The 27742-nt window shown below is 42.8% G+C and overlaps 1 protein-coding gene across 2 annotated transcripts in view; it reads right to left on the bottom strand.

Annotated features, from left to right (window-relative positions):
- Nucleotides 1–27742, bottom strand: part of VIT (vitrin) — a 125154-nt gene that overhangs the window by 68931 nt on the left and 28481 nt on the right. For both annotated transcript variants that reach the window (XM_040224630.1, XM_040224629.1), the window contains exons 2-4: nt 26995–27064; nt 15974–16039; nt 939–1095 (exon numbers count right to left, since the gene is read on the bottom strand). In XM_040224630.1, the coding sequence (XP_040080564.1) occupies nt 939–1095; nt 15974–16039; nt 26995–27046 (275 nt within the window). In that variant the 5' untranslated portion in view covers nt 27047–27064. The remainder of the gene's footprint in view (nt 1–938; nt 1096–15973; nt 16040–26994; nt 27065–27742) is intronic.

Below are 27742 nucleotides of genomic sequence, written 5' to 3'. Positions count from 1 at the left end.
CAGAGATACAACTGAACAATCAAGTGTAAAGAAAAGCGAAAAGATGCCATAGGCTTGAATAAGTAAGAAACTTCAGCCAGTATCTGGCGGCCAAGCCCAAACTTCAGAGCCGCATCTCAAAGCAGTGCTGGGTAGTGAACAGAAGCGCGAGTACTGACTTGCGTTTGAATCCCCACTCTGATGTTTTTCAATGATGTGGCTTTAGAAAGGCTATGCAACCTCTCTTCACCTTTAAGAGGTGGATAACAGTGGTAGGTAGCATGCAGGGGAGTTGTGGGGGTTGAATTAGACAACACAGGTAGAGAACTGGACATCCACCCATCAGCCTTATTATCGAACATATTCAGTAAACATTCCTTCCCCTGTGTTTTGACTCCAAGCCTAAGTGAAAGAGGTGTGAGCCTTCTGCAAAGGTCACGCCTGCCTCATTTAGGCGGTGACATAGTTATGCTTCCTTCTTCCTGGATCCCAAACCAACAGCTGACCAGTCAGGACCACCCGTCACCCTCCTTTTCACTGTTTCCTGTTCCCATTTGTCTCCAGCCATCAACCAGAGCTGTGACTTGTTTTCTCTAAACCTCTGGGCCTTCCTTAGTCTCATCCCTATTATTTCCTTGCCCAGCACATACAGGTAGAAAATATTTTTTTTTACATCATCAAGAACTTTGGTTTCTTCGTCGTGAACACAAAAGAGTAGGATTCTCCTCCCCTCTCATTCATGTGTAAGGAGAAGTCAGTTCTCCTTTCTAGAGAGAGTTGCAAGGAGAGCCAGGGCCATGCACAGATTCTGGGTCATCCTCTGGGATAGGGCTGCTAGATAAAACACAGAATGCTCATTTAAAGTTGTCCATTTTTGCTTGCTAATCAGGCAACCCTGCGCCCGGCGCTCCCCACCCACACCCTGACACCTGGTTCTTAAGTAACTCAGTGTTGCCCACCTGTGAACTGCAGCGCCGCACACGCTAGAATAGGAAGCGTAGACGTCAGTGCCGTAAACGTGGTACCTGGGGTCTTGGCATCCTGGCGGACACTTCACAATGAACTCGACATTCGTTATCTTCCCAGCTCTCACATCACAACTGATCTGAGGCACAGCTGGGAATGCAAAATGAAGTCAAGATTACACCTTGTGGTAGCAGCTTATATATGGGGTGACTGTTAGGTTATAACTATTCATTTACTTGATCTCTAAAAGCCAGAGCCTGGGCTGACCCTGGATCCCCTCTGTATAATGAAAGCAGAGAGGTAATTAGGACATTCCTCAGGCCAAAAGAGCAATCACTGTCTGTTGCATTTAACCTGCTGAGAGCAAGAACAAGAGGCTCATTCCTGTGCTTAATCGAACAATTAATTAATTGGAGTAGAGAACTCTGGGAAAAGACCCACCTCCAGTGGCCAGAAATACCAGTGTGGGTCCACAGCTGGAGAATACTGCTTTTTCAGATACTCTGGAGCTAGCCCAGGAAAAGAGGAAATGCTCAGAAAACCTCACAGGAGGAAGGAAAGGTATTCGGGAAGGGTGAGTTAGAGAGCATGGGCTTTGGGTCAGGACTGGCTATGAAAAGGTGGGCCTACTGCAGCCAAGACCCCAGCTGGGGGGAGCACAGGGATGGGCAGGGCCAGGCCAGGAGGAGGCAGCTTGAGTGCTTGTGTTCTGTGAACGAGGTGGGACTCGTTGGAGAGTTTTTAAACTGGGGAGATAGATAATGAAAGCGATCTTTTGTCTCGGTCCTTGAGGCTGGGTCCTAACTCCAGGGTCAAGGTAGGAGTCATCTTTCCTCCTCTTCCTCAAGGCTCAGTGGAAAGCTGGGGACTGCCCTGTTGGGCATCCTGGAGAAGCCCATTCAGGCAGCCTCCCTCCTCTTGGGCCTTGAGATGCCATAGCCAGCCTAGCAGTAGTCCGTTGGCAAGGCTGCTGGAGCCCCAGACTTGCTTAGGGATAAGCTGATGTAGACGCTCTAATGGCAGTACCTAAAAGGGGGGTGTGGCTGCATCTTCCCTGAAAAAGATTTCCCTCCAAAACTCCTGAAAGAAAAGGCCTCCTGGAGGATCCTCTACTGATGCCCAGGAGCTAGGAATATATTCTCTAGAAGAGACTCTGAAACACAACCAACCATTCAAAGAGTAAGCAGGAGGGAACTGGAAACCACCAGATGCGACAGCTGCCTGGCAGAGAGGGGGTGTTTGGACATAAGAAGGCGAACATTTGGAGGCAAGTCACAAGTAGGACTGAGCAAGAACTGAAAGGGAGGTTTCTATGGAGTCTTCTTTTCTTTTTTTTTGGCTAAAAAGAACTTTCTAGTAAATGAAGTTGCCCTTGAAGGAAGGGGCAGGCAGGGACTGAACAGTTGAAGATCGGATGTCTCCATTGGGTGGGAGGTGGAAAGAAAGCCCCGCCCAGCGGTGAGAGTCAGTGATTACAAACATAGGTTCCGGATCTCTGCCAGGCCACCCATCCTCTAACTGGGTTACCGAGATGCTCTCAGAGTTGTTAATGGTTTCCAGCTGTATCCAAAATGTACTTTTTTTTTTTTTTTTTAACTCTTTTATACCTGAATGGATCAGAGCTGTGTTTCCTTCAGACTGGAGAGAGGACTGAAGTTAGAGCTCCCGCTCTTTTCCTAAACACCCCTCCCAGACAGTCCTGGCCACACAGGGCTGGGCCAGCATGCAAGTCCTCCTGGGAGCCCGGGGGCTGAGTGTGATCACAGGCTAAAACAATTTGTGGTCCCCATGGAGGAGGGGAGCGCCACGCTTAAAACAGTTTTGTGGTTTCATTCTCCCCACCACAGGCTGCTTCCTCTCCAGTTATTTTCTTTTTATCTTCCATTCTTTTAAACCCCAATACTCAAGGCTGCATGGACTATTTTGAGTCTTGGAGCACTGTTTTAAAGAGGCAATTTGAGGATGGAAGATTCCTGTGTAGCCTCTCCTTAAACTGGCTAATTGTCGGATCATTGGGTGTATAACTAAATGTGTTCAACTCTCCTCCCTTCCGCAGATCACTGCCCCATTCCTGAATGCAGCTCCTCCCTTGGATGCCAAGAAAACGAAAGCATTCCCTCTAGGCTCTTAGTTGTGTGAAATAGGAAGTGACAGCTCTGTGCCCTGGGATTCCATGTGGGCGTGACTTTGGCATCTTGAGGTTTTGGACCTCCTGGTAGGCCAACCCAACTCTTCTGGAGTTGTAAATGGGTACTGTGGAGAAGCTTGTTGCATGAATGTCATACAGTGATCCAACCTAAAGCAAGACAGGTGCGCAGGCAGGAGAATTTTCCATGAAATTGTTGGCTTAAAATGACAAGGGGAAAAGTGTCACGTGGGAATATTTTGCTTCCTGCTCATCAATTCCCACCCTCAACTAGCCCCTTCCTTTGGGGGGAATTTGTTTGTTTGTTTTGTCTTGCTTTCGCAAAGGCTTGGGCCAGTCCCTTCAGTAAGATCTGTTTTATCTGCATCTAGTTGGATTAGCAATTGGTGAATTAATTCACCTCACGATAGTGGGAGGGGGGATAAAATGAAATCAAGCATGTACACTCGTGTACTTTGGAAGATGTACCATTCACTGTCCCCTGAGCCTTACTTGCCAAATCAGTGCCTCCCTGCTCCCTTCAGACCTGAGGCAGATACTTCTTGAGCTGCCTTACTTAATTTTGACTTCTCCTCTGAAGAAAAGATTATTTCCGCACTTGTGAGAGGAAACACAAAGATAGATGAAAATGAACCTAACCCACAGAAGAGGAAGAGAGAAAAGGAAAACTTCCGGGAAGGCATGTGGGATCTTCCCAGACTAGGGATCAAACATGTGTGCCCTGCGTGAGCCACCAGGGAAGCCCCCATCCTATTCATAGTAGTTTGCATCTGTTAACTATCAGCTGTGAAGTGGGATAGTTCAAAAGTATGCAGAGGAAATCCAGAGATAAATCATTTCATTTGGGCCTGAAGCAGATGGATGGAAGATTCTTAGAAGGTTGCAAGAAAACAGACTATTTCACAAATAACTGGGAAAATACTGTAAAGGAATAAACTGTGATTTCCATATACTCAAAAAGATGCAAATGACTGCTTCTTGTTGGCTGGATTTAGATATTACATTTTCCAATGATTTTGGCCATCACTCTGAAATTATAATTAGCTCACTCCAGCTTAATTTTCTGTACATATTGAACAAATATTTGACCTTTAGACATGCTTTGTCATTGCAACCTGTTCTTCCAATGTGCTTGGCTATATATGCTTGATTTCATTCCTTCCTGAGTGTACTTTTGTGAGTGGAAGTGAGAGAACCCTGGTCTGAAGTTACAGAACTCCTGGGGAAGCCCAGAACTACTCGAGGGGAAGCTGCTCAGAGACCTGTTTCCTGGCCATTTGCTCTGCTCCCACCTCATATGATTCCTTAAGGTTACCTTGCCTTTTCAGGGCTGTTATCATTTTCTCGAGGGAACTCACATCAGGGCATCTCAGAATCAGTTCTTCCCAGAGGACCTTGGCACTAGACATAGGAAAAAGGGAACCATTTGCAACCCAGATGGCAAGAACTGAAGATAACTTTTAGATGTTGTTCTCTGAGGCAATGGGTCTGCTGTACAGATCTCAGAAGCAAAACAGGTACTGTCTGAGCCTCTATTTTCATGCAACATTGGGATCTTAGAGGCACAACTACAGATATTTCTGCTCTAAGCTGGGTTTTCTGCCTGACCTAATAATAGAGTGATTATTGGATGATGTCACATACAATAAGCCAATGATGTAGAGGCCAAATCAAACTCTATAATCTCCTGCTTATTTTTCATTCATCTTTTCAGTGAATGTGGTTTTCCAGGCAAACCACATTGCTTTGGGAAAACAAATGTCATCAATTAGAGAAGGCTGTTATAAGCTTGCCTCCTGGCTGTTAATGAGAAAGAATTATTATAACATAAAAGCACTTAACGCATAAGCAGTTTTGATCTGAAACTTAATTTTGTTGGATTGTGAAATTCAACTAGAGTAAAATTCTATTTTTAAGAAAATCATGCAAAAACGTTAATGAAACAAAATGACCACCAAATAAAATTTTAAGATGAAAGCTTCCTTCTCCTTGATCCTGACACCAGTGACCAGATCATGTTAATTCTTCCTTGGCAGCAAATTCTTTTGCAAAGATTCTTTTCCATTTTGCTTAAACAGTCTTTGACCATGTTGAATTTTTTTAAAAAATCTATGTTACTGAAGTATAGTTGATTTAAAATGTCATATTAATTTCTGTTGTACAGCAAAGTGATTCAGTTATACCTATATGTATTCTTTTCAATTATCATTTATCACAGGATATTGAGTATAGTTCCCTGTGCTATATGGGAGGACCTTACTATTTATCCATCCTATACATAATCATTTTTAAAAATTTTTTATTTATTTATTCAGGCTGCACTGGGCCTTTGTTACTGCCTGGCCTTTTCCCTAGTTGTGGTGAGTGAGGGCTACTCTCCAGTTGTGGTCCTCAGGCTTCTTGTTGTGGTGCCTTCTCTTGTGGAGCACATGCTTAGTTGCTCTGAGGCATGTGGGACCTTCCCGGACTAGTGATCAAACCCACGTCTCCTGCACTGGCATGTGGACTCTTTACCAGTGAGCCACCAGGGAAGCTGCCATCCTATACACAATAGTTTGCACCTGCCAACCCCAAATGCCCAGCCCTTCCCTCACTCACCTCCTCCCCTTCTTGGCAAGCACAAGTCTGCTCTCCATCTCTGTGAGTCTGTTTCTGTTTCACTGATAAGTTCATTTGCGTCATATTTGAGATTCCACATGTGGGTGATATCTATGGTATCTGTCTTTCTCTGTCTGACTCACTTCACTTAGGATGATAATCTCTACATCCATCTATGTTGCTGCAGATGGCATTATTTAACTCTTCTTATGGCTGAGTAGTATTCCATTATATATACAGGGACACACCACATTTTCTCTATCCATTCATCTATTGGTGGACATTTAGGTTGTTTGCATATTTTGGCTATTGTAAATGGTGCTGCTATGAACGTAGGGATGCATGTATCTTTCTGAGTTACAGTTTTGTCCAGATATATACCCAGGAGTGTGATTGCTAGATGAGCATGTTGAATCTTTGGTCAAAAGCTATCAGTACCTTTTTGCTGCCTTGAGGAAAAATTCCAAAATCTTTAAGGCCTTTCCATAGTCCCCTCCATGGGGAGTATTGGGGGTTAAATAAGTATTTTCCCCTTTGTATAAAAGATTTCTCTGGATGCAACAGTTAAGGGAAACTTAGGATGTGTGATGAAAAGGGTTTATAAAGACAAAGCTAGTCAGACACTTGCCTCAATAAATAAATCCAAGCTGCAGCTCTAAGCATGTCAAAAAGCCTATAAAGATTGGCCCTAGAAGCTAGTGTTTTTGTCAGCCTTGAGAAAACACCTTCATCCATACACCACAGATAAAAGAGTGAGTGAATGACAGAGGTTAATATGCCTGTGGTGACACAGCTTTTGGGCAATTGCAGAAATTTGTATGTCTAAAAATAACCTACTCTTTAAAATTTTTTTTTGGCTGCACCACAAGGCATATGAGAGCTTAGTTCCCTGACCAGGGATAGAACCTGTTGCCTGCAGTGTGGGGTGTGGCGTCTGGAGTGTGGAGTCTTAACCACTGGACCGCCAGGATGTCCCTAAAAGTAACCCACTTTTAATTTAGAAAGGACTGTAACACACAATTTTCACTTGATTCTTACAAAACCCTGAGAGGTATATTGTCCTTATTTTCCAGAGAGAGAAGTTTGCTTGTTCAAGCTCAGGTGCCAAGTAACAGAGCCAGGCCCTGCACTTGCACCCTGGGGCTCCAGGCACATAGCTTTGCCAGCTCCACTTGGTTGCTTCTCCCACTACTGAAGAGAAGGATCTAAATTGTTGCCTCCCTGCTCTAATCCTGCAAGGCTTTTCTGAACTTAAAGATCATTGACAACCACCAGTGGGTGAATCGGAGAAGGCAATGGTAACCCACTCCAGTACTCTTGACTGGAAAACCCCATGGACTGAGAAGCCTGGTAGGCTGCAGTCCATGGAGTCACTAAGAGTCAGACACAACTGAGTGACTTCACTTTCACTTTTCACTTTCATACATTGGAGAAGGAAATGGCAACCCACTCCAGTGTTCTTGCCTAGAGAATCCAAGGGATGGCGGAGCCTGGTGGGCTGTCGTCTATGGGGTCACACAGAGTCGGACACAACTGAAGTGACTTAGCAGCTGCAGCAGCAGCAGTGGGTGAATACAGGAAATATCTTGTAAATAGGTTGTCTGTGTGGGTGTGTTAGTGTGCATTTGTGTGTATCTGTACACATCTGTGCATTTATCCCAAACACTTGCAAGGCAACTCTTCTAGTGCAATTTTCCTTGCATTCTTTGCCTATTATTTCTGAGGATTGCCATGGTAGAATTTATTCAAGTAAAAGTCTGTAGCAGAGAGTTGGCTTTCTTTCTCACCTACACACCAGAAGGAGGACTAGAAGTTAATCCACTTCCTTTTTCATGGTTTGAGAGAAGGCACACGCACCAATCTGTGTGAAGACACTTGTGTTGGAACCAAGTGTATTCTTGGTACCAACACCTAAAGAGCAAGAAAACATTGTGGGTTACTTACCAGTTGCTATAGCTGACAACATATGAGCTCAGTGAGGAAGCTGTTTGTGTGCTATACCAAATTCTACACGCACAGAGCCATATGTCTTCAATAGCTCCAATACAATCAATAACCAAGTCCCAGAACAGTTACCAGAGAAGGCAATGGCACCCCACTCCAGTACACTTGCTGGAAAATCCCATGGACTGAGATAGCCTGGTAGGCTGCAGTCCATGGGGTTGCTAAGGACCGAGTGACTTCACTTTCACTTTTCACTTTCATGCCTTGGAGAGGAAATGGCGACCCACTCCAGTGTTCTTGCCTGGAGAATCCCAGGGATGGCAGAGCCTGGTGGGCTGCCGTCTATGGGGTCGCACAGAGTCAGACAGGACTGAAGCGACTTAGCAGCAGCAGCAGCAGCAGCAGAACAGTTACCTCCTCATGCTGAGGTAGTACCTCTGGGGATTATCCACCCTTTCAAGGTCGATTGCAAAAATATTTCCATGCTTTACATGGTATTAAGGTTAACTTACTGGAGGTAACCAAGCGAATAAAAGGTAATACATTTCACCCCAAGCTAAGACTATTTCAACAGACTCCAATATAATGGAAATATTTCAGAATGTGGTTTCACTGCCTGCAGGGAATATCTTGCTGTTGTTTATCTTGCTGACTGTTGGCTTCATCATGTAGAGTTCCTGCTCAGAACACTCTCCGTGTCTCCACCCTCTAAAAAATGGCAAAGAACAAAGCTTCTCAGACTGACGTTACCTAGTCCTAACCCATCTTCCAGCTGCATCTCCCATGAGGCCCCAACAGATAAGCCAAATCATGCCACTCACTATTTCCCAATGCCATCTCACTCATGATATATGGAAAGCCTGGAAAGCCTTGAAAGCCTGTATCTCTGCCTGTAAAATTCCACTGATTTTTCATGTCCTATCTCAAATACTCCTTCAAGAAACCAGTATGAATCCTATTGTATGTGCATGCTAAGTCTTTTCAGTCGTGTCTGACTCTCTGTGACCCCATGGACCGTGGCCCACCAAGCTCCTCTGTCCATGGGATTCTCCAGGCAAGAATACTGGGGTGAATTGCCATGCCCTCCTCCAGGAGATCTTCCTGACCCAGGGATCGAACCCAAGTCTTTGATGCCTTCTGCATTGGCAGATGAGTTCTTTACCACTGGTGTCACCCGGGAGGCCCTTTGAATCCTATTGTAGTCCCCTTGTTATTCTTTTGTAGCATTTACCACATTTTGCTTTATTTTATAGTGTTTTGTTTCACTGCTGTTGTTCTGTTTCATTCTGCTGTTTGTCCATTCATCCAGCAAATACCTAATGAGCACTAATTATGTGTTCATGGTGATTTTGATCTAGTTGAAAAGACAGATTACATATATATATATTTGTTTATTTATTTATTTAAAGCCCTTATAATAATGTGCAGTAAGTCAACAGTAGAGGAAGTATAGTGTACCTGGAGCCATGTAAACTGGTTTTTGGTATGCTGGCAGTGGCTGTTGGGTCCAGGAAGGCTTTCCTGTGCACAATTTTATTTTACCCTATGTAAGATCAGGTGCTCAGTGAAGTCAGAGACTTTGCAGAATGGGCAGGCAATAATGTGCTGGAGTTAGTCACCACATCTCTCACCTGGGTAACACTATCTCATCTGACCCCACTTTAGACTAAGTCCATTGTTTCTGGACTTCATGAAATTAAAAGACGCTTACTCCTTGGAAGGAAAGTATGACCAACCTAGATAGTATATTGAAAAGCAGAGATATTACTTTGCCAACAAAGGTCTGTCTAGTCAAGGCTATGGTTTTTCCAGTGGTCATGTATGGATGTGAGAATTGGACTGTGAAGAAAGCTGAGCACTGAAGAATTGATGCTTTTGAACTGTGGTGTTGGAGAAGACTGTTGAGAGTCCCTTGGACTGCAAGGAGGTCCAACCAGTCCATTCTGAAGGAGATCGGTCCTGAGTGTTCTTTGGAAGGAATGATGCTAAGGCTGAAACTCCAATACTTTGGCCACCTCATGCAAAGAGTTGACTCATTGGAAAAGACTCTGATGCTGGGAGGGATTGGGGGCAGGAGGAGAAGGGGACAACAGGGGATGAGATGGCATCACCGACCCAATGGACATGAGTTTGGGTAAACTCCGGGAGTAGGTGATGGACAGGGAGGCCTGGAGTGCTGTGATTCACAGGGTTGCAAAGAGTCGGACATGACTGAGCGACTGAACTGAATTGATTGCTTCTGGAGCTCTCCTGGGGCTTCCTTACATGTAGAAACGCTATGGAAGAGATTTTGCAACTTAAGAGCTTTTCTCTTTCTAGCATAGGAATTCTGCCAGTCAGGGACTTTGCTAGAGTTGTTCCCCATAACTTATGGGGAAAAGTATGATGTGTTTATTACAGTATGGGCTAAAAAGCTCATGAGTTGAAGAGAAAGCCTTTTTTGAAGGTGGAATCTACACATAAATGAAGTTAATCCTTAAAATCCACAAGGTATCTTGACTACTTTAGGAGAAGAGTTTCATGAACACAACTAAATCCTTCAACCTTTATTTGCAGTCTTCAATGATCAAGAAAAATGCAACCGCATTTTGGCCATTTGTTAGAAGCTGTGTGAATAGGTTTATGCTGATTAAATATATCAGTGATGTGCCTGTGGGTAAGGTTGGATCTATGGCTCCAAAACATAGCAGGAAAATGAGAGCCTTGAAAAAGTCACCTGTGTAAAACAACTTGATAAAACTCTCATTTTGTACAGTATGGTAAGCTTTACTCGGCACCATACAGCAGGGTAATTTACTAAGACATTTGTGTGTGTGCGCTCAGTCATGTCTGACTCTTTGCGACCTCATGGACTGTAGCCAGCCAGGCTCCTTTGTCCATGGGATTTCCCAGGCAAGACTACTGGAGTGAATTGCCATTTCCTTCTTCATACTAACTTATGCTTATTTTTATTGTATTTTCCCCTCTTACTGTTCCAAGAAGGTAGTCAGATTTTTGTCTTCTCCTATTTGGGGCTCATGGTTGCAAGGGAGAGGGAAGGGGTTACCTGGCAACCCTCCCTCAAGGCTTTGGGAATTAGGTACTCTAAATACTCCTTGTTTGAGGGGATTGGGCTTGGCCAGTCCAAAGAGTGATGGAAAGAAAATGACCTTCCCTGACTGGAAGATGGGAGTGAGCAGGTAGGTCCCAGTAAGGGCAAGGCCCCTGTTCCCTAACAGCTGCCTTGGGCGAGCACCACTTTGGGACAATACCTGGGGTGGTGCCCCTCTGGGTAGAACCTAGGCATGAGGCTTCCCCACATTTCCAAGATCCCACCATTTATGAAACAGGGGAGCTATTCAGCTTCTAGGAATAACATGGGTTTGGACACTGAACAGTGCAGGGGCTCTCCCTGAATGCTGTAGATTGTACAAGGCTCCTGAGGACAGGAGCTGGGTGGGAGGAAGCCCACTAATGGGGGAACTTTAATATCTCAGCCCTTGGCAATTGGCAGTTTGGAGTCAGACTTGATTTGATTTATAAAGTAAGGTCATGTGATAAGCCAAGTGACAGAAGAAAATTGTACCCAATACAACTCTGTACATGACAGCAAAATACTGGCCTGGAATGAATGGTCATACATGAGTGGGAGGAGCAGAGCTGTAAGCACTAGTTCCACTGTTTTTATCTTTGCTTTCCCTTTTGTAAAACCCTCGTGTGAGATTATTTTCAACATGTACTACCTTCTTGGTTCAAAGGTCTGCCAATAAAGCTGAGCAACATCCAAAAGGGCCCCTGGGAGGTGATGGGTAGACCAAAGAAATAGAAGGAAAAAGAATTGAGAAGAAAAAGAAATGAGAAAGCGGAGGAAGTAAGGAGGAGAGAAAGTGCCAATTACTTAAAGTAACAGTAACCCTCTGCAGAGACAGAAGAGATACACAAGTGTGGCCCAAGGTCTCAGGCCAAGTCAAAGGAAGAAACTCCTTTTCCCAAATTTCCTCTATTGTCCCACATCTCTTCTCTTTTATTTCCTATTTGGTTAGCACTTGATTATCTTAGCACCTCATCTGCTTCTAGACAACAGCTACTGGGTTAACCAAAACAAATCATTCAAGTTTTTCCATAATATGGTATTGCTAAGTCACTTCAGTCATGTCTGACTCTGTGTGACCCCATAGATGGCAGCCCACCAGGCTCCCCTGTCCCTGGGATTCTCCAGGCAAGAACACTGGAGCGGGTTGCCATTTCCTTCTCCAATGCATGAAAGTGGAAAGTGAAAAGTGAAATTGAAGTCGCTCAGTCGTGCCCGACTCTTAGCAACCCCATGGACTGCAGCCCACCAGGCTCCTTCGTCCATGGGATTTTCCAGGCAGGAGTACTGGAGTGGGTTGCCATTGCCTTCTCTGAAAATATGGTACAGAAAAACCCAAATGAACTTTTTGGTCAACCAGATACTTCCTTCCTAAATTCTGGCTAGTCTGGGACAAGGCACTAGGAAGGCATCTGGGCTTGAGCCTCACAGAGACCTGAATTTCAGATCCGGCTCTGCCAACTCATGGCACCATGTCCGATCACTAGGTCTTCAGGAGCTGAAAGGAGTTCTACATGCAAATTAGTGTCAGTAGCCTGTTCCCTGAGCAAAACTCTCAAATGACCTCCCCCTTGTTATCTTACCTTGAGCCCTCTGGCTGGTGAAGACTTTTAGTCCTGAATAAACACTAGGGAAAATTGAAGGTGGGCCAGGAAAGACACAGAGTGCACTGAAAGAATACACGGTTTCACATTTACGTCGATAAGCAGCCCTGACCTTACGTACATCTAATCTAGCGGCTCTCAAATTTCACCAGGCATCAGACTGCAAGGTCTCCAGACTTCTGATCCTTAGATACTTGCCTCCAGAAGGAGCTTAGGGCTCTCTGGGTATACAAAAGACACTCGGCAGGTACATGCATTTATCTTTCCTGGAATTAAGAGAAGTTGTAATTGTTCTGTCTTCCACTTCACTGTTGGTGTGAAATTCTGTCGAGACTTGGTAGCTACTTTCATCCTATCTGTAGGCACGTGTCTATGTGTAATACTAACTCACTAATATATTGTGTTCTCTCTCTTCTCTCTTCATATATTTGGACAAAGGGATTTTGTTGCTTTTTGCTGGCCAGGATTGTTTTACTTCCCTAACACAACCCTAATCATTCTACCCTTCTTTGAAAACCACCCTCCCAGCCTACGCTGCTGCAGTTAGAGTTTCTCTCCCAGGGATTTGAAATCAGGACTGAGAGACATGGTCTGCATGAAGCAGAGTTGGCGGGGCATAGGGTGGGCGGGTGGGGGCTTGGGCAGTGAGGCAGATATATAGAGAGGAGTAGGGGCACCAATTTTGGGGGTCTTTCTGCCTGGGGTACAGTCCAGTGAGTTCCATCTGCCCTTCTAGCCTTGGGTTCTGCAAGATACTTCCTGTCCTGCCAAAATCTCCTTAAATTGCCCTTGGATTTCTGTTAATTGAGCCTAAATAACCTGCACTGAGAAGGCAATGGCACCCCACTCCAGTACTCTTGCCTGGAAAATCCCATGGACGAAGGAGCCTGGTGGGTTGCAGTCCATGGGGTCGCTAAGAGTTGGGCACGACTGAGCGACTTCACTTTCACTTTTCACTTTCATGCACTGGAGAAGGAAATGGCAGCCCACTCCAGTGTTCTTGCCTGGAGAATCCCAGGGACGGCAGAGCCTGGTGGGCTGCCGTCTCTGGGGTCACACAGAGTTGGACATGGCTGAAGCGACTTAGCAGCAGTAGCAGTAGCAACCTGCACTGAAATGCTCCCCATTGCCCTCATGCTGAACTGCAGATTGCTGGATACAGTAACAAAGCTCTTTGTGATCTGGTGCCTGCTTACCCCTCCATCTCTCATCTCAACACATTTGCCTCCGGCTCTAAACCTCGGTCATACTAAACTAATTTTTTAGCTCTTTCTATTCTTTAGGCCTTGGAGATGCTTTTTTTCTTTCTGTTTATAACACTCTTTTCTCTTCATGTTTACTTGATCAATCCCTATTTGGCCTTCAGATATCAGTGTTGGTGTGTCACTTCCTCCAGGAAACCCTCCCAGATACATAACTTTTTTCTCTATATTCTTGGAGTACCTTTAGCTCCCAAGGCCTAGCATTTATATAAGATATCATAGTTGCCTGGTGACTTGTCTTTCTTCCTCTCTAGATTTTGAGCTCTGTGAAGGCAAAGTTTGAGTCTCAATCACTGTTGTATCTGAGTGTTTAACAGTACCTGGTACTTGGCTGGCACCAAATCAGCACTTGTCAAATGAATGAATGATGTGCCTCCCTTGCTATCAGTCACCTGCCCCGGCGGCAGATTAACAATGTTGAATATAAAAAAATGAAAATTACTTTGGCCTCAAGCTATAGACTACAATTTGGAAGTACTCCTGAGGTAAAGAATCAGATATCACCATACTTTGGGAATATCCTATTACTTTCATTGCATCTATCTTTCCCTCCTTTTTAAATGACTGTGACAGAGTTTCTAATTAGAGAAAAAAAACATCATGCATATATTGACTCAAAAGTGCTGTATCACTAGGGAGATTTTGTGAATAAGGTTAGAATTTAGCATATCAGAAATTCAATCCATTTGAGATCTCTCTAAGAGGTTTCCCCTTGGGTCATTTAGCACAGACTTTCATAGTCACTGAAAACTGTTGTCATGGTAATCATGGAATCTTTCATGATTTTTGTATATGAGTCAATGAAGATACTGGAAACAGTCCAAAGGAATTCATACTTGGGTGTGCATTTGTCTCCATATTAGCTCAATCACTGTTTTGAACACACATCTGCCCCTGGGCCAATTCTCTTGGCTCTCAGCCTTGACAGGAATAAATAAACAACTAATTCCTTTTTAGTATTTCAGGCTAGGAGGCTGTGGATGGCTGCCCTTTTGGTCTTATTTCAACAGGAAGTCGTTGGCTTAAAGAAACAGAAAAAAACATGCTGTGTGAAACATCTCTTTTTCTATTTCAGAATTTTAATGTTGCTGATTTCAAGGCACCTAAATCTAATGCCTAAATAGAAGTTTCTGTTGTAGAGAGCACAGAACAGTGAATGTACCTAAAGTCTTTCTTTTATGGTCCTTCTTAAATATGCCTTAATCCAAGCCTCCATCAAGTCTACAAATTCACATCCAGGTAGTTCAGTGTGCTCAGAATTTTTGAGTGTGAGATTTTCCATTTATGTTCCATTCTGCTAGTCACCTCCCCACATCTATTTTCTCTTCTTTCCTAATAATAGAACATCTTGCATTTAGGAGGCACGTAGATTCTTGAAATCAAGACATTTCTATTCTCCCTGAATGCTGGTCAATGATATTTAAGTTGAAGTGGTGTATTTGACTTCCTGGATTTATCTTTAAAGGGAGTAAATATGTAACCTTCTTCATCCCTTCCTACTGACTGGAATGTGGACATGCTGGATGGAGCTGGGGTAGCTATTTTGGACAATGAGTTGAGAGCCATGTTGGAAAAAGCAAAACAGCAAAATAGAAGGGGTGTGGGTCCCTTAAGATTGTGAAACGTCCATAAAAGCCTAGACTATGTTTATAGGAGAGAGGAAGGAACGTCAGTCTTATTTAATCTATGGTTATTTTGGATTTTCTGTTGTCTAATCTTAACTAGAAGCCAAAAATGAAATTAATTATTCATCTTATCACTGATGGGGTGTGAAATTTTTTGTGAGATTACCTACTGATCCCAGGGCATGCTGGAAGGTGGGCAGCTTTGCTGGATTTTTGCATTAGCCAGGCTGAATTTTCTGGTATGGGGAATTGAGACAGCATTTCCATGGCAGAAAAATGCCTACTTCAGATTAGTCATAGAGACATAGTGTTGTCTGGCTTTGTATGTACATTTTGAATTTTTCTAATATAGTGAAACATATCTACCCTAAAATAACTTGTATTTCAAATGCGTTTTGGAATAAAATAGACAACAAATAATGGACTTCTCTGATGGCTCAGTGGGTAAAGAATCCACCTGCTAATGCAGGAGACACAGGAGAGATGGGTTCAATCCCTGGATCAGGAAGAACCTCTGGAGAAGGAAATGGGAACCCACTCCAGTATTCTTGCCCGAAAAATCCAATGGACAGAGGAGCCTGGTGGGCTACAGTCAAAAGGGTACTAAGAATCATAACTCATTAGTCTGAGTGCAAAGTAATTGAGATAAGAAAATAAAACTCAACCTCAAAACAAACAAAAAAACCCCTAAACTTTCCAAATTAACTGAGACAAGTGTAACAGTCTTCCACATTGAAGACACAAGTTTTGTACTCATGAGGAATTGCAGCTTTACTTACTGAATTTGGGCCTTTTCATTTTCTTCGTCATTTCTTGATTAGATTGTATTCCGGTCACCAGCAAAACTACATGAAGAAAATGCAAAAAATCTAATAAGTATTATTTCACTAAATACTTGCTCTCTTTTGACCTTTATACTTGCTTCAATCACATGTTGAAGTATTCTCATTAGTAAAACTAATTTCCCCTTATTTTATGGTTGAGGAAATAAGATGTATCATTTGTGCTCTTCTTAGCCTCTGCTGAAAGGGCCTTTCAAAAATATCTCTTGGCTATCTGTCGTTTGTTTTGCTGTCTCTAAATTTCACCACACCAACTCCACCATCTTTACTTCCAAAGACAGGAACATAGGTCTAGAGAAGTCCACTGCTCTGCTTGGACCCAGGAATGAGTGATAGAGGCCCGATGGGCACCCAGGCCCTTCCTGTGCTCTTTCTTCTGTTCCACACTAAGTTTCCTTTGAGCCTTGTGTTTTTAAAATATAACATAGAACGTTTTTTCTTATTACTGAAATAATAGATATTGCTGGTAGAAGTGTATAAAAAACGCACAAAAACAGTACTACAGAAAATATAGACGAAAGCAAAAGAGTAACATTTTCAGGCTTTTTCTGTATGTGTGTATTCATATGGGTACTTTTAAACAAACTTTTGATAATACTTATACTGTTTACAAGGTGTCATAAACATATCAGTTTGTCCAAAGAGGTCATTGGTATTCTTGATACCATCTTATGGAAAAATACACACAAACTTTTTGGCCAACCCAATATTTCTACTTAAAGATATGTAGAGACCTTTTTTTTTTTTTTTTCAATCATTCAACGTTCCTCCCATAATAATCTTAACTGCCTGCAAACTATTGCAGTACACAGACGTATAATAATTTAGCCAACCCCTTATTTAATATAAATAGCTTCCTCTTTGCATGGATTTCTTATTATTTCCTTAAGATAACATTCCAAATACAATTTCTTGTCTGAAAGATATGCCCACTTAAATTTTTGACATATATTGTGAAAATTTCTCAGAGCAATTTTTTATTAATAATGTCTGAAAATTCTCAGTCCTCTGTATCTACGCTAATTGTACTGGTAAACAGAAAAGCACATTTTCCCTTTCAAAGGGCTACTCAGTCTCTGTTCTTATTCCTTCCTCTCCAGGAATTCTTCTACCTTACCTACCCAAAGATGGTACTGCTGTAAGTTACTTCCATTTTAGCCACTCTTTTGAGAAACCCATTTTCTGGATGGAGTTGGGATTCTGGAGGTGAACATGAGGCAGTAGAATAATTAAAACAGGCATTTTACTTCCTACTTTATGTGCTTTTAAAAATTTTTATCTAACAGAACATAGATGCTTGATTAAGGCATAAATCAGGACTTAGGAATTCTTTAATTGGCAACTATCTTTGAAGGAAAAAGTGGCAATGTCACCAAGTGTTAATTAAGAAAAATTTTTATATATCTTATGATTCTCTAGCTGGGCTGTGCCAGTGATGTACCTCCTGAATTATCCCCAGTTCTGACTGTTTAGCACTCATTGAGGCCTGGACAGTTGACATACCATGTCCTGCAAGAACAGAACCATAAAAGAGAACTGAGTGAAAACCAAAAGTCTAGCCAAGCAGAATCAAGGCAGACATTTTTTAGGTGTTATTTACTTCTGGGGTTCGGGTGGGTGTGAGTGTCCTGCAGGTCTGATTTTTATAGTAGTCTCTGTGTCATTTAAGTCTATCCAAAGACTGCATCTTCATTTTATACACAAAAATAAATAGCTAGAATTCTAGAATTAAAAAAAAAAACCCAAGGATAATAAATATATAGAAAAAATGATGCAAGTAGAAAGAGCTAAATAGTAATAAATTTGGTTATCATTTCTTGGTGGAAAACTAAGTTCTGTCCTTCTGGGGCTGTGTGCCTGTGGCGAGTGGTTTATAAGTCTCAGTATCATTAGGACTATAAATATTTCAGAAAGACCACCCCATCACTCGCTTTTGCTCGCCCAAGACCCTCCAGGCTGAAAACATGCAGGGCTGGGTTCAGTTTTACAGCAGTGGTTAATAAAGTCATTATTTTCAGTGGTAGACAGAGGCCCTCCCCTCACCTTAGATGCTTGTTAATTAAAGCTGCCAAGAAACCACTCCTCAAGGGGAGGGCTGGTCAGTAAGGCTGCAAAAGTGCTTGTGCCCTGAAGCAAGTCTTCATTCCTCATCATTAGGGCCCTTCTTGGTACTTTGGAATTGCAATGGAATTCTATTGCATGTAGAATTGGGGTGAGAGGAAAATCTGTCTTGTGTTCCTGTTCGTAGGAACAGACAGAGCACAGAGACGGATGACTGATGCTCACTTCAAAGTCAAAGCGGAACACAGGTCTGAAAGCACTTGCATGGGAATAGTTAGTTATCTGGCCACTGAGGCCATTAGCATCTAGAGACTTTGAGGAGATCAAGTCTAGAGTCTGAAGTTCCAGGACAATCATGATTTACCAACTCTGCAATAATAGTTCTCAATTTTAAAAAATTCAGTGTTCCAGTTTCGATTAACATGAAAAGTTCTCACCTTTCGCTAGTCATGCTTGACATTTCAAAACAAAGTAAATATTAAAATTATTTTTTCAAATAAAATTTTTCCTCTACTTCTCTTTTGTCTCTAATGTGGCCATCAGGATGGTTAAGATGGTTGAGGTGCAATTGCTTAAAACTTCAACAGTTTAAATACATTATCATCCAGATAATTTATAGAGAAAATACAAATGAGTTAGCTTGAAACAATGTTAAATCTCATTAATGATTTAAAAAGTGCAGGCTAAAGCAAAATGACATTATATTTTCTCATATTGTGTACTGAATATTGAACTCAGGATTATAGTTATTCCTGGCATGAATTTGGGATTAAGGCAGTCCAGTACACAGTTAGCAAATTCTGAGCAGGTAGAGTCATTCTGGAAAGCCATGGGCAATACATTTCAGTAGGCTTAAAAAGCATTTCTAGTTCTTGTCCTAGAAAATATATACCTAGTAATGTATCCCAACTTATAATCAGAAATATCCAACTAGGATCCAACTAGTCCATCCTAAAGGAAATCAGTCCCAAATATTCATTGGAAGAACTGATGTTGAAGCTGAAACTCCAATACCTGGCCACATGATGCAAAGAGCTGACTCATTGGAAAAGACCCTGATACTGGGAAAGATTGAAGGTGGGAGGAGAAGGGGATGACAGAGGATGAGATGGTTGGATGGCATCACCAACTCAGTGGACATGAATTTGAGTAAACTCTGGGAGTTAGTGATGAACAGGGAGGCCTGATGTGCTTCAGTCCATGCGGTCGCACAGAGTCTAACACAACTGAGCAACTGAACTGAACTGAATCAAAAATATAGACAAAGATTTAGATTTATGTAAAAGATGTTCATTACAGCATTATTTCTTTTCCTTTCTATCTTTTTTCTTTCTCAACTGCACAGCACTGCACGTAGGATCTTAGTTCTCCTACCAGGGATAGAACCTGTGCCTCCTACAGTGGAAACACTGAGTCTGGACCACCAAGGAGGTACCAGAGCATTATTTCTAATAGCAATCTGGAAGTAATGAAAGGTTGAACAAGTCCCAACAATAGGGGAATCTGGAGAGAGTTCCAGAAAAATATCTATTTCTGCTTTATTGACTATGCCAAAGCCTTTGACTGTGTGGATCACAATAAACTGGAAAATTCTGAAAGGGATGGGAATACCAGACCACCTGACCTGTCTCTTGAGAAACCTGTATGCAGGTCAGGAAACACAAGATAGAACTGGGCATGGAACAACAGACTGGTTCCAAATAGGAAAAGGAGTATGTCAAGGCTGTATATTGTCACCCTGCTTATTTAACTTCTATGCAGAGTACATCATGAGAAACGCTGGGCTGGAAGAAGCACAAGCTGGAATAAAGATTGCCAGGAGAAATATCAATAACCTCAGATATGCAGATGACACCACCTTTATGGCAGAAAGTGAAGAGGAACTAAAAAGCCTCTTGATGAAAGTGAAAGAGGAGAGTGAAAAAGTTGGCTTAAAGCTCCACATTCAGAAAACAAAGATCATGGCATCTGGTCCCATCACTTCATGGGAAATAGATGGGGAAACAGTGGAAACAGTGTCAGACTTTATTTCTGGGGGCTCCAAAATCACTGGAGATGGTGACTGCAGCCATGAAATTAAAAGACGCTTACTCCTTGGAAGAAAAGTTATGACCAACCTAGACAGCATATTCAAAAGCAGAGACATTACTTTGCCGACTAAGGTCTGTCTAGTCAAGGCTATGGTTTTTCCAGTGGTCATGTATGGATGTGAGAGTTGGACTGTGAAGAAAGCTGAGCGCCGAAGAATTGATGCTTTTGAATTGTGGTGTTGGAGAACACTCCTGAGAGTCCCTTGGACTGCAAGGAGATCCAACCAGTCCGTTCTGAAGGAGATCAACCCTGGGATTTCTTTGGAAGGACTGATGCTAAAGCTGAAACTCCAATACTCTGGCCACCTCATGCGAAGAGTTGACTCATTGGAAAAGACTCTGATGCTGGGAGGAATTGGGGGCAGGAGGAGAAGGGGATGACCGAGGATGAAATGGCTGGATGGCATCACGGACTCGATGGACATGAGTCTGAGTGAACTCCAGGAGTTGGTGATGGACAGGGAGACCTAGCGTGCTGCAATTCATGGGGTTGCAAAGAGTCGGACACGACTGAGCGACTGAACTGAACTGCACTGCACTGAAGCATTTATTAGGGCTTCACTGGTGGTTCAGTGTAAAGATTCCGCCCGCCAAGCAGGAGAAGCGGTTTGATCTCTGAGCTGGTAAGTTTCCCTGGAGATGGAAATACCAACCTGCTTCAGTATTCTTGGCTGGGAAATCCCATGGGCAGAGGAGCCTAGTGGGCTCCATGGACTCCATACAGTCCATGGAGTCACAAAGAGTCTGACATGCCTTAGCGACTACAACAACAAACGAAGCATTTATTATGAATGATGTGTAGCAGAAGATTAAATGACCTGAAGCTCTAATTGTAATCTTGACTCTGACAAAATTAGAACATATACAGAGAGAACTACCTGGAACAAAAAAATCCCAAAATTCTAATAATGGTGGATTATAATTCCTATTTTATATTTTCTGTGTTTTTCTCATTTCAAAGTATATTTCTTATATATATATATACAGATACACACATATATATTCTGTATTTTTATAGAATGCTTATTTTCTTGTTAGAAAAAGACAATAATTTGTTCATATTGATATCATATTATATAATAATGAAAAATGCTTTCTAAAATCATTGGCATGGTTAATAGGCCATGTTCCACCTGTGTTCCACTTTTCCTGTTGATAATAAATTACAAATAGAATCTATTACATTCAAGGAAAGACACGAAGTGCCAGAACATCTAGCCAGTGATCAAATTAGTAAATACTTACTGAATGCCTAATATGTGTCTAGAACTTTTATAAGAATGCCTCATTCTAGCCCATCAACTTCCTGTTTGATCCCTTACTGCCACTCAGGATACTAACTCAGGTGGTGTTAACAAGGACTCTTTCCTTGACCAACTTTAGTCAGGCTCCTCTAAGCCCTCTTCTCAATGAGGCTTTGACCTTGGGCTTGTGTGTCTGTCCTTGTAGGGCCGCCATCATGTGGTTTTAGCAAGAATCTTGTTTAGAGAGAATCTTCCGCTATTGATATCTGATCATTCTGGTCTGCCTTTAGCAAGAATACTGTCTAGTCAGTTTTGCAAGAATCTCCCTGTTCCCTTGCTATCCTCTCAGTCTTTTCCATTCCCTGACCTCTGCAACCTGCGCCTTGGCTATAAATCCCCATTTTTTCTTGTTGTATTCGGAGTTGAGCCCAGTATAACCCTGGCCTCTCCTTTCCCCTCTTGCAGTGCTTTCTGATTAGCATCTGTTTTTACTGCTTTAAATACTGTCCAGCTCTGGTTCTCTTTAACAGTGTTCACAGTGCCTTCCTAAAAACTGATATATAATGCAGATCATTTTAAAGCAGCTCAAATTGCCCCTATGCTTCGATTTGGAGTTGCATATTCAATGAAGCATTTACCATCAAATACATCAGAGCTCCATGGCAGAAACAGGACAGCTTATTCTCTATGATCACATAAATCAATAAATTATGCTTCAGATCACCGAATATTGAAGCTGGGAGGAGCTTTGAAGGTCATCTTTTTGTTTTATAGAAAAGAAACCAAGGTCAAGGTTGATATCTTGGCTAAATCTGCTGTTTGGGAGGGGGTGGGGACAGAAGTTGGAGCCAGAATGCATGTTTCTGGTGCAGCCTTAGGCTTTTCAGGGTCCTTTCTCCCCATAAGTGCAGCTGTTGATTTACGTGGTGGTCTGATGACAATGAGCAGCATAAAACTCTGCTGCATCATAAATTTACACATATTTAGAGCAACCATGCTAGCTCTGATATGTATTGATTAAATACTTAATTGACATTAATTTAGAGGGCTTTTGGGGGATCACTGGCTGGTTCTGTGTGATATGGAGATTTATGATAAATGCACATTTTGGCCTTTTGGCCAAGTTCCTGGCTACCAGCTCCCTAAACCCCTGGAATATCCTCAGTGATAAGAGCAATGGGAGCATCTTTTGTTATAATATTTGATTTCTTGTCCTCAGTCATAAAGGTGAAATGGATGTCTTGTTACTCATAACAAGCCCCTTTCAGTTACAACTGTTTATGTTAATGAGATGGCTTTTGAAAATCCCTGAAGATGACAGAGCTGGTTGCCGGGGGAACCAGCCCAGAATAGAGGGTTGGAATTTATTCCCATCTCCTGATTTCCCAGGAGGAAAGAGGGGCTGGAGGTTGAATCAATCACTGATGGCCAGTGAGTTAATCAATCATGTCTATATAATGAAGCCTCCATGAAAACCCCAGAAGAGGGGGTTCAAAGGGCTTCCATGTTGAGAAACCAGAGCTCTTCCATGTGCCACTGTGCTGGGCCCAAATTCCATGGGGACAGAAGCTCCTTTGTTCAGTACCTTGCCCTATGTGTCTCTTTTATCTGGCTGTTGATATGTATCCTTTAATATCCTTTGTGATAAATTGGTAATCTAGTGAATAAAGTAGTTTCCTGAGGTCTGTGAGCTGCTCCAGAAATTAATCAAACCCAAGGAGAGAGGGTCATGGGAACCTCTGATTTGTGGCCAATCTGTCAGAAAAGCAAGTGACAACCTGACTCCAGTTGGCATCTGGAGTGTGTGTGTGTGTGTGTGACTGAGCCTTTACCTGTGGAATCTGATGCTATCTCCAGGTAGATGGTGTCAGAATTGAAGTGAGTTGTAGGACACCCAGCTGGTGTGGAGGAATCACTTGGTGTAGGGGAAAAACTCACACAGAGGAATTGTGGTGTGCGGAATCAGACTTAGACTCTGAGACCCGAAACATCCAACATCCCTGAGAGAATACTTTGTTTGGCAATGTTTTTGGAGTGGCTGTACGATGTGCTGAGGGCTTAAATGCAACAATGAGCAAGACACAGCTCCTGCGCTTGGTGATGCACAGTGTCAGGGTAGCAGACTCCTGATGAGATGAATACAATATGACAAGGTTATAATCAATACAGGGCTCCAGGGAAGCTCATAGGAAGACGATCTGATCAGTTGGAGGGCAGAGGAAGCTTCCTGGAGGACTGTTAGGATGTGTGGGGGTGAGAGGAAAAATATTCTAGGAAACAGAACCACATAGTCAAAGTCCGGGAAGTAAATGACGCGACTTTCAGGGGAATGAGAGGTTCAGCACTTTCCAGGTCCCTGGAAGCCAGGATTGGGCTCTGTGATTGAGAGGAGAGCAGGAAGGGATGGAAAGAGCCATATCAGAGAGGCCTCATCAGCAAGCAAAGTACTTTAAGAGGCCTGGGCTCCACCATGAAGACAAAAGGAAAACATTGAGTGTTAAATCAGGAGAGTGGAATCAGATATGGGCTTTAGGGAGATTAATCGGGGTGTAGTGGAGAATGAGTCGGATAAGGATGTGGGACAAGGAGGCTGTCACAGAGCTGAAGAGGGTTATGGGGAACTTGAGAGAAATGGTCCTGGGATGGAGACAAGCAGATGCATAAAGAGATGTCAGGGAGGGGGGTGTATAAGGACATAGAGAAAGAACTTTGTAATAGGAATCTCCTTTTTCTACTTTGATTTCTTACTTTTGGGATGAGCCAACCCTGAGGAGAAATGGATTTTGCCAAAGGGCAGATTGAGAGGGGCAGGTCAAAAAAGGGCAGTCCAGTTCTTCTTGGTTCCACAACGTGGGGGACATGGCAAATGGGAACTGGCCTCAGGGTTTCTGTGTTTTGTTCTGTTTGTTTTACTGTGGCTAAATCCTTCCTATTCCTGACCTCCTGCCCCACATCTATCCCACCGTGTCCACCTCTGCTAACATACAGGTTAGTAGACAGAGACAGCCTCTCAGAAGGGCAAAGTGGGAATGCAGGACCCTGTGCTCTTCACATGAACATTCCTTGCTAAATTAGTGGTAGAGTCAGAAGAAGATTCCCCTAGCCTCCTAGCCCAGCTTCCTACCAGCATGCCAGGAATCTCCTTGCCTTTTCAGCTGTGTCACCTCTTTCTCCTCCAGTCCTCAGTTCTGCTGTGTAGACTCCCTCTGCACAGACCTTGTACATTCTGAGTATATTATGGGTTGAATTGTGTCCCTTCCCTCCTTCCTAAATTCATAGGACTTCACGTTGGGCTTCATGCTGAAGTCCTAGCCCCCACAACCTCAGAAGATGACCTTGATTGTAAATAGAGTGGGTGCAGATGTAATTAGTTAAGTAAGGATGAAGTCATGTGTGGGCTCAGTCATGTCTGACTCTTTGTGACCCCATGGACTATATATAGCCTGCCAGGCTCCTCTGTCCATGGAATTTTCTGGGGAGGAAAATGGAGTGGGTTGCTCTTTTCTTCTCCAGGGGATCTTCCTAACCCAGGGATTGAACCCCTGACATGAGCATTGGCAGGTGGATTCTTTACCACTGAGTCACAGGGAAGCCCAAAGGTGAGGTCATCAGTTCAGTTCAGTTCAGTCGCTCAGTCATGTCTGATTCTTTGCGACCCCATGAATTGCAGCATGCCAGACCTCCCTGTCCATCACCAACTCCCAGAGTTCACCCAAGCTCATGTCTATCGAGTCAGTGATGCCATCCAGCCATCTCATCTTCTGTCGTCCCCTTCTCCTCCTGCCCCCAATCCCTCCCAGCATCAGTCTTTTCCAATGAGTCAACTCTTCGCATGCGGTAGCCAAAGTACTGGAGTTTCAGCTTCAGCATCAGTCCTTCCTACTGGGCTCCTAATCCAATAAGACTGGGGTTATAAAGGGGGAAATTTGGATACAGACACACACACAGGGAGAACACCATGTGAAGGTGAAGGCATAGATTGGGGTGAGGCCAAGGAATGCCAAAGATTGCCAGCAAACTACCAGCAGCTAGAAGAGATGCATAGAACATATTTCCTTCTAAAGGAAGGAAATATGTTGGCCCTGCTGACACCTTGATTTTGGACTTCTAGCCTCTAGAATTGTGAAAGAATAAAATTTTGTTGTTCTAAGCGCACAGAGTTTGTGGTGTTTTGTAATGGCAGCTCTAGCAAACTAATACTGTCTAAAAGGCCTTTGTACCCTTCCCTGGTAACAGCTCCACAGTGACCTATACAAGCACTCTGCCTGACACAGAGTGGCTACAGCCCTATAGGGTCAAGATTAATAGAAGATGACCCTTGGGCTTAGTGCCAAAGCCATCATCACTTTCCTTTCTTTCAGCAGGTTTATCTGCTGCTCCTTAAGGGCCTACCCCAAATTGTGTTCTCTGGTGATAAGCTTAAAGGATTCCATCTCTAAAAGTATGAGTTGCCAATGATACACCTAGATAGCAAATTGCAAAGCAGAGACATTACTTTTTCAACAGAGGTCGGTATAGTCAAAGCTGTGGTCTTTCCAGTAGCCATGTATGGATGTGAGAGTTGGACCATAAAGAAGGCTGAGCACTGAAGAATTGATGCTTTTGAACTGTGGTGTTGGAAAACACTCTTAAGAGTCCCTTGGACAGCAAGGAGATCAAACCAGTCAATCCTAAAGGAAATCAGTCCTGGATATTCACTGGAAGGACTGATGCTGAAGCTGAAGCTCCAATGCTTTGGCCACCTGATGCGGAGAGCTGAGTCATTGAAAAAGACCCTGTGTGTGTGTGTATAACTTGCTCAGTCGTGTCTGACTCTTTGTGACCCCATGGACTATACAGTCCATTGAATTCTCCAGGCCAGAATACTGGAGTGGGTAGCCTTTCCCTTCTCCAGGAGATCTTCCCAACCCAGGGATCAAACCCAGGTCTCCCACATTTCAGGCAGGTTTTTTTTTTTTTTTTTACCAGCTGAGCCATAAGGGAAAAGACCCTGATGACGGGAAAAATTGAAGGCAAGAGAAGGGGATGACAGAGAATATGATAATTGGATGGCATCACCAACTCAATGGACATGAATTTGAGCACATTCTGGGAGATAGTGAAGGACAGGGAACCCTGGCATGCTACAGTCCATGGGTTCACAGAAAGTCGGACTCAGAAACTAAACAACAACAACAAGGTCATGTCAGAGATAATAATTTTTTTTTTTGAGAAATTAAGAAATAAGGTTCCTAAATCCAAAATCTGTCAATATGCTTTATCTGAAATATTTGCCAGTTGCTGAATAATACACACACACACAAATATGTGTTTATATGCTTAATATGTAATATGTAGACATCTGCAATATATACTTGCTTTATATAAAAAAAAATATATAGACATACATCCTGAATGTGATCTAGATTTAACATTCTGTTAAACATCTCTCCAAAATGTTTATCCTAAAAAGATACACTGAACTGTTTATATGCTCTGTCTTGGATTAAACCTCTTGGCAAGATTCTTTGGACATTAGGAGAATGTTAAAAGCGTATCCAGATACACATATAAAAGTACTTACCAAGGAACATTTCAATAACAGATGCCTTCATAGTGAGGACAACAATCCCCATAAATATCAAAATGGCACCCTAGAGAGGAAGAAACAATAACATCATCATGTTTCAGCCAAGAGTTCTGAATTGCCTGCACAGAGTGTAGGGAGGGGCGGCCTCATTTTGCATTGCCCTCTAGAATCTTAAAATTTCAAGCTGTGGCTCTCTGTAAACAACACTTGGAGATGGCGGAGGTCAGCTGTAGTGGTACCTAGAGAGGCTATTCTCAGAAAACCCATTCTAGCCGCCAGCCTCTCTTAGACTAAAGAGGAAATAATTCCGCAATTTCCTGAATATGTTCAACCAGTCTTCAAATTAGGACAAAAGTCACACTTATGGTATTTACAGAATATTTTTAGATTACAAACTGTTCTAGATTACAAAAGCGATTCATTCACTATTTATTCAATAAACATTTACCAAACTCCTATTATATGCCTAGGGATGAGTTTATAAAAATTGAATTAAGAAATTGTTCTGCTCTTAAAAGACACAGTTTGATAGAAGTGAGAAAATATACATGGACAGAAATGACCCTAACATTAGAGAGTGTGCAGGCCCCAAAAGGGAGAATAAGGGGAGTTTATTTATGGACCAGTGTTCTCAAACTTAGCCACATGTTAGTATCATCTAGGAGTTTTGAAAGGCCCTGATGCCTGGGCTGCACCTCAGACTAATTGAATCAAAATTTCTTGAGAGTGGGGTCTAGATAGG

This window comes from Oryx dammah, unplaced genomic scaffold, assembly GCF_014754425.2.
Source record: "Oryx dammah isolate SB20612 unplaced genomic scaffold, SCBI_Odam_1.1 HiC_scaffold_25, whole genome shotgun sequence".
Lineage (NCBI taxonomy): Eukaryota > Metazoa > Chordata > Mammalia > Artiodactyla > Bovidae > Oryx > Oryx dammah.
Note: the sequence above shows the minus strand (reverse complement) of the source record. Positions and strands in the feature narration are given on the sequence as shown.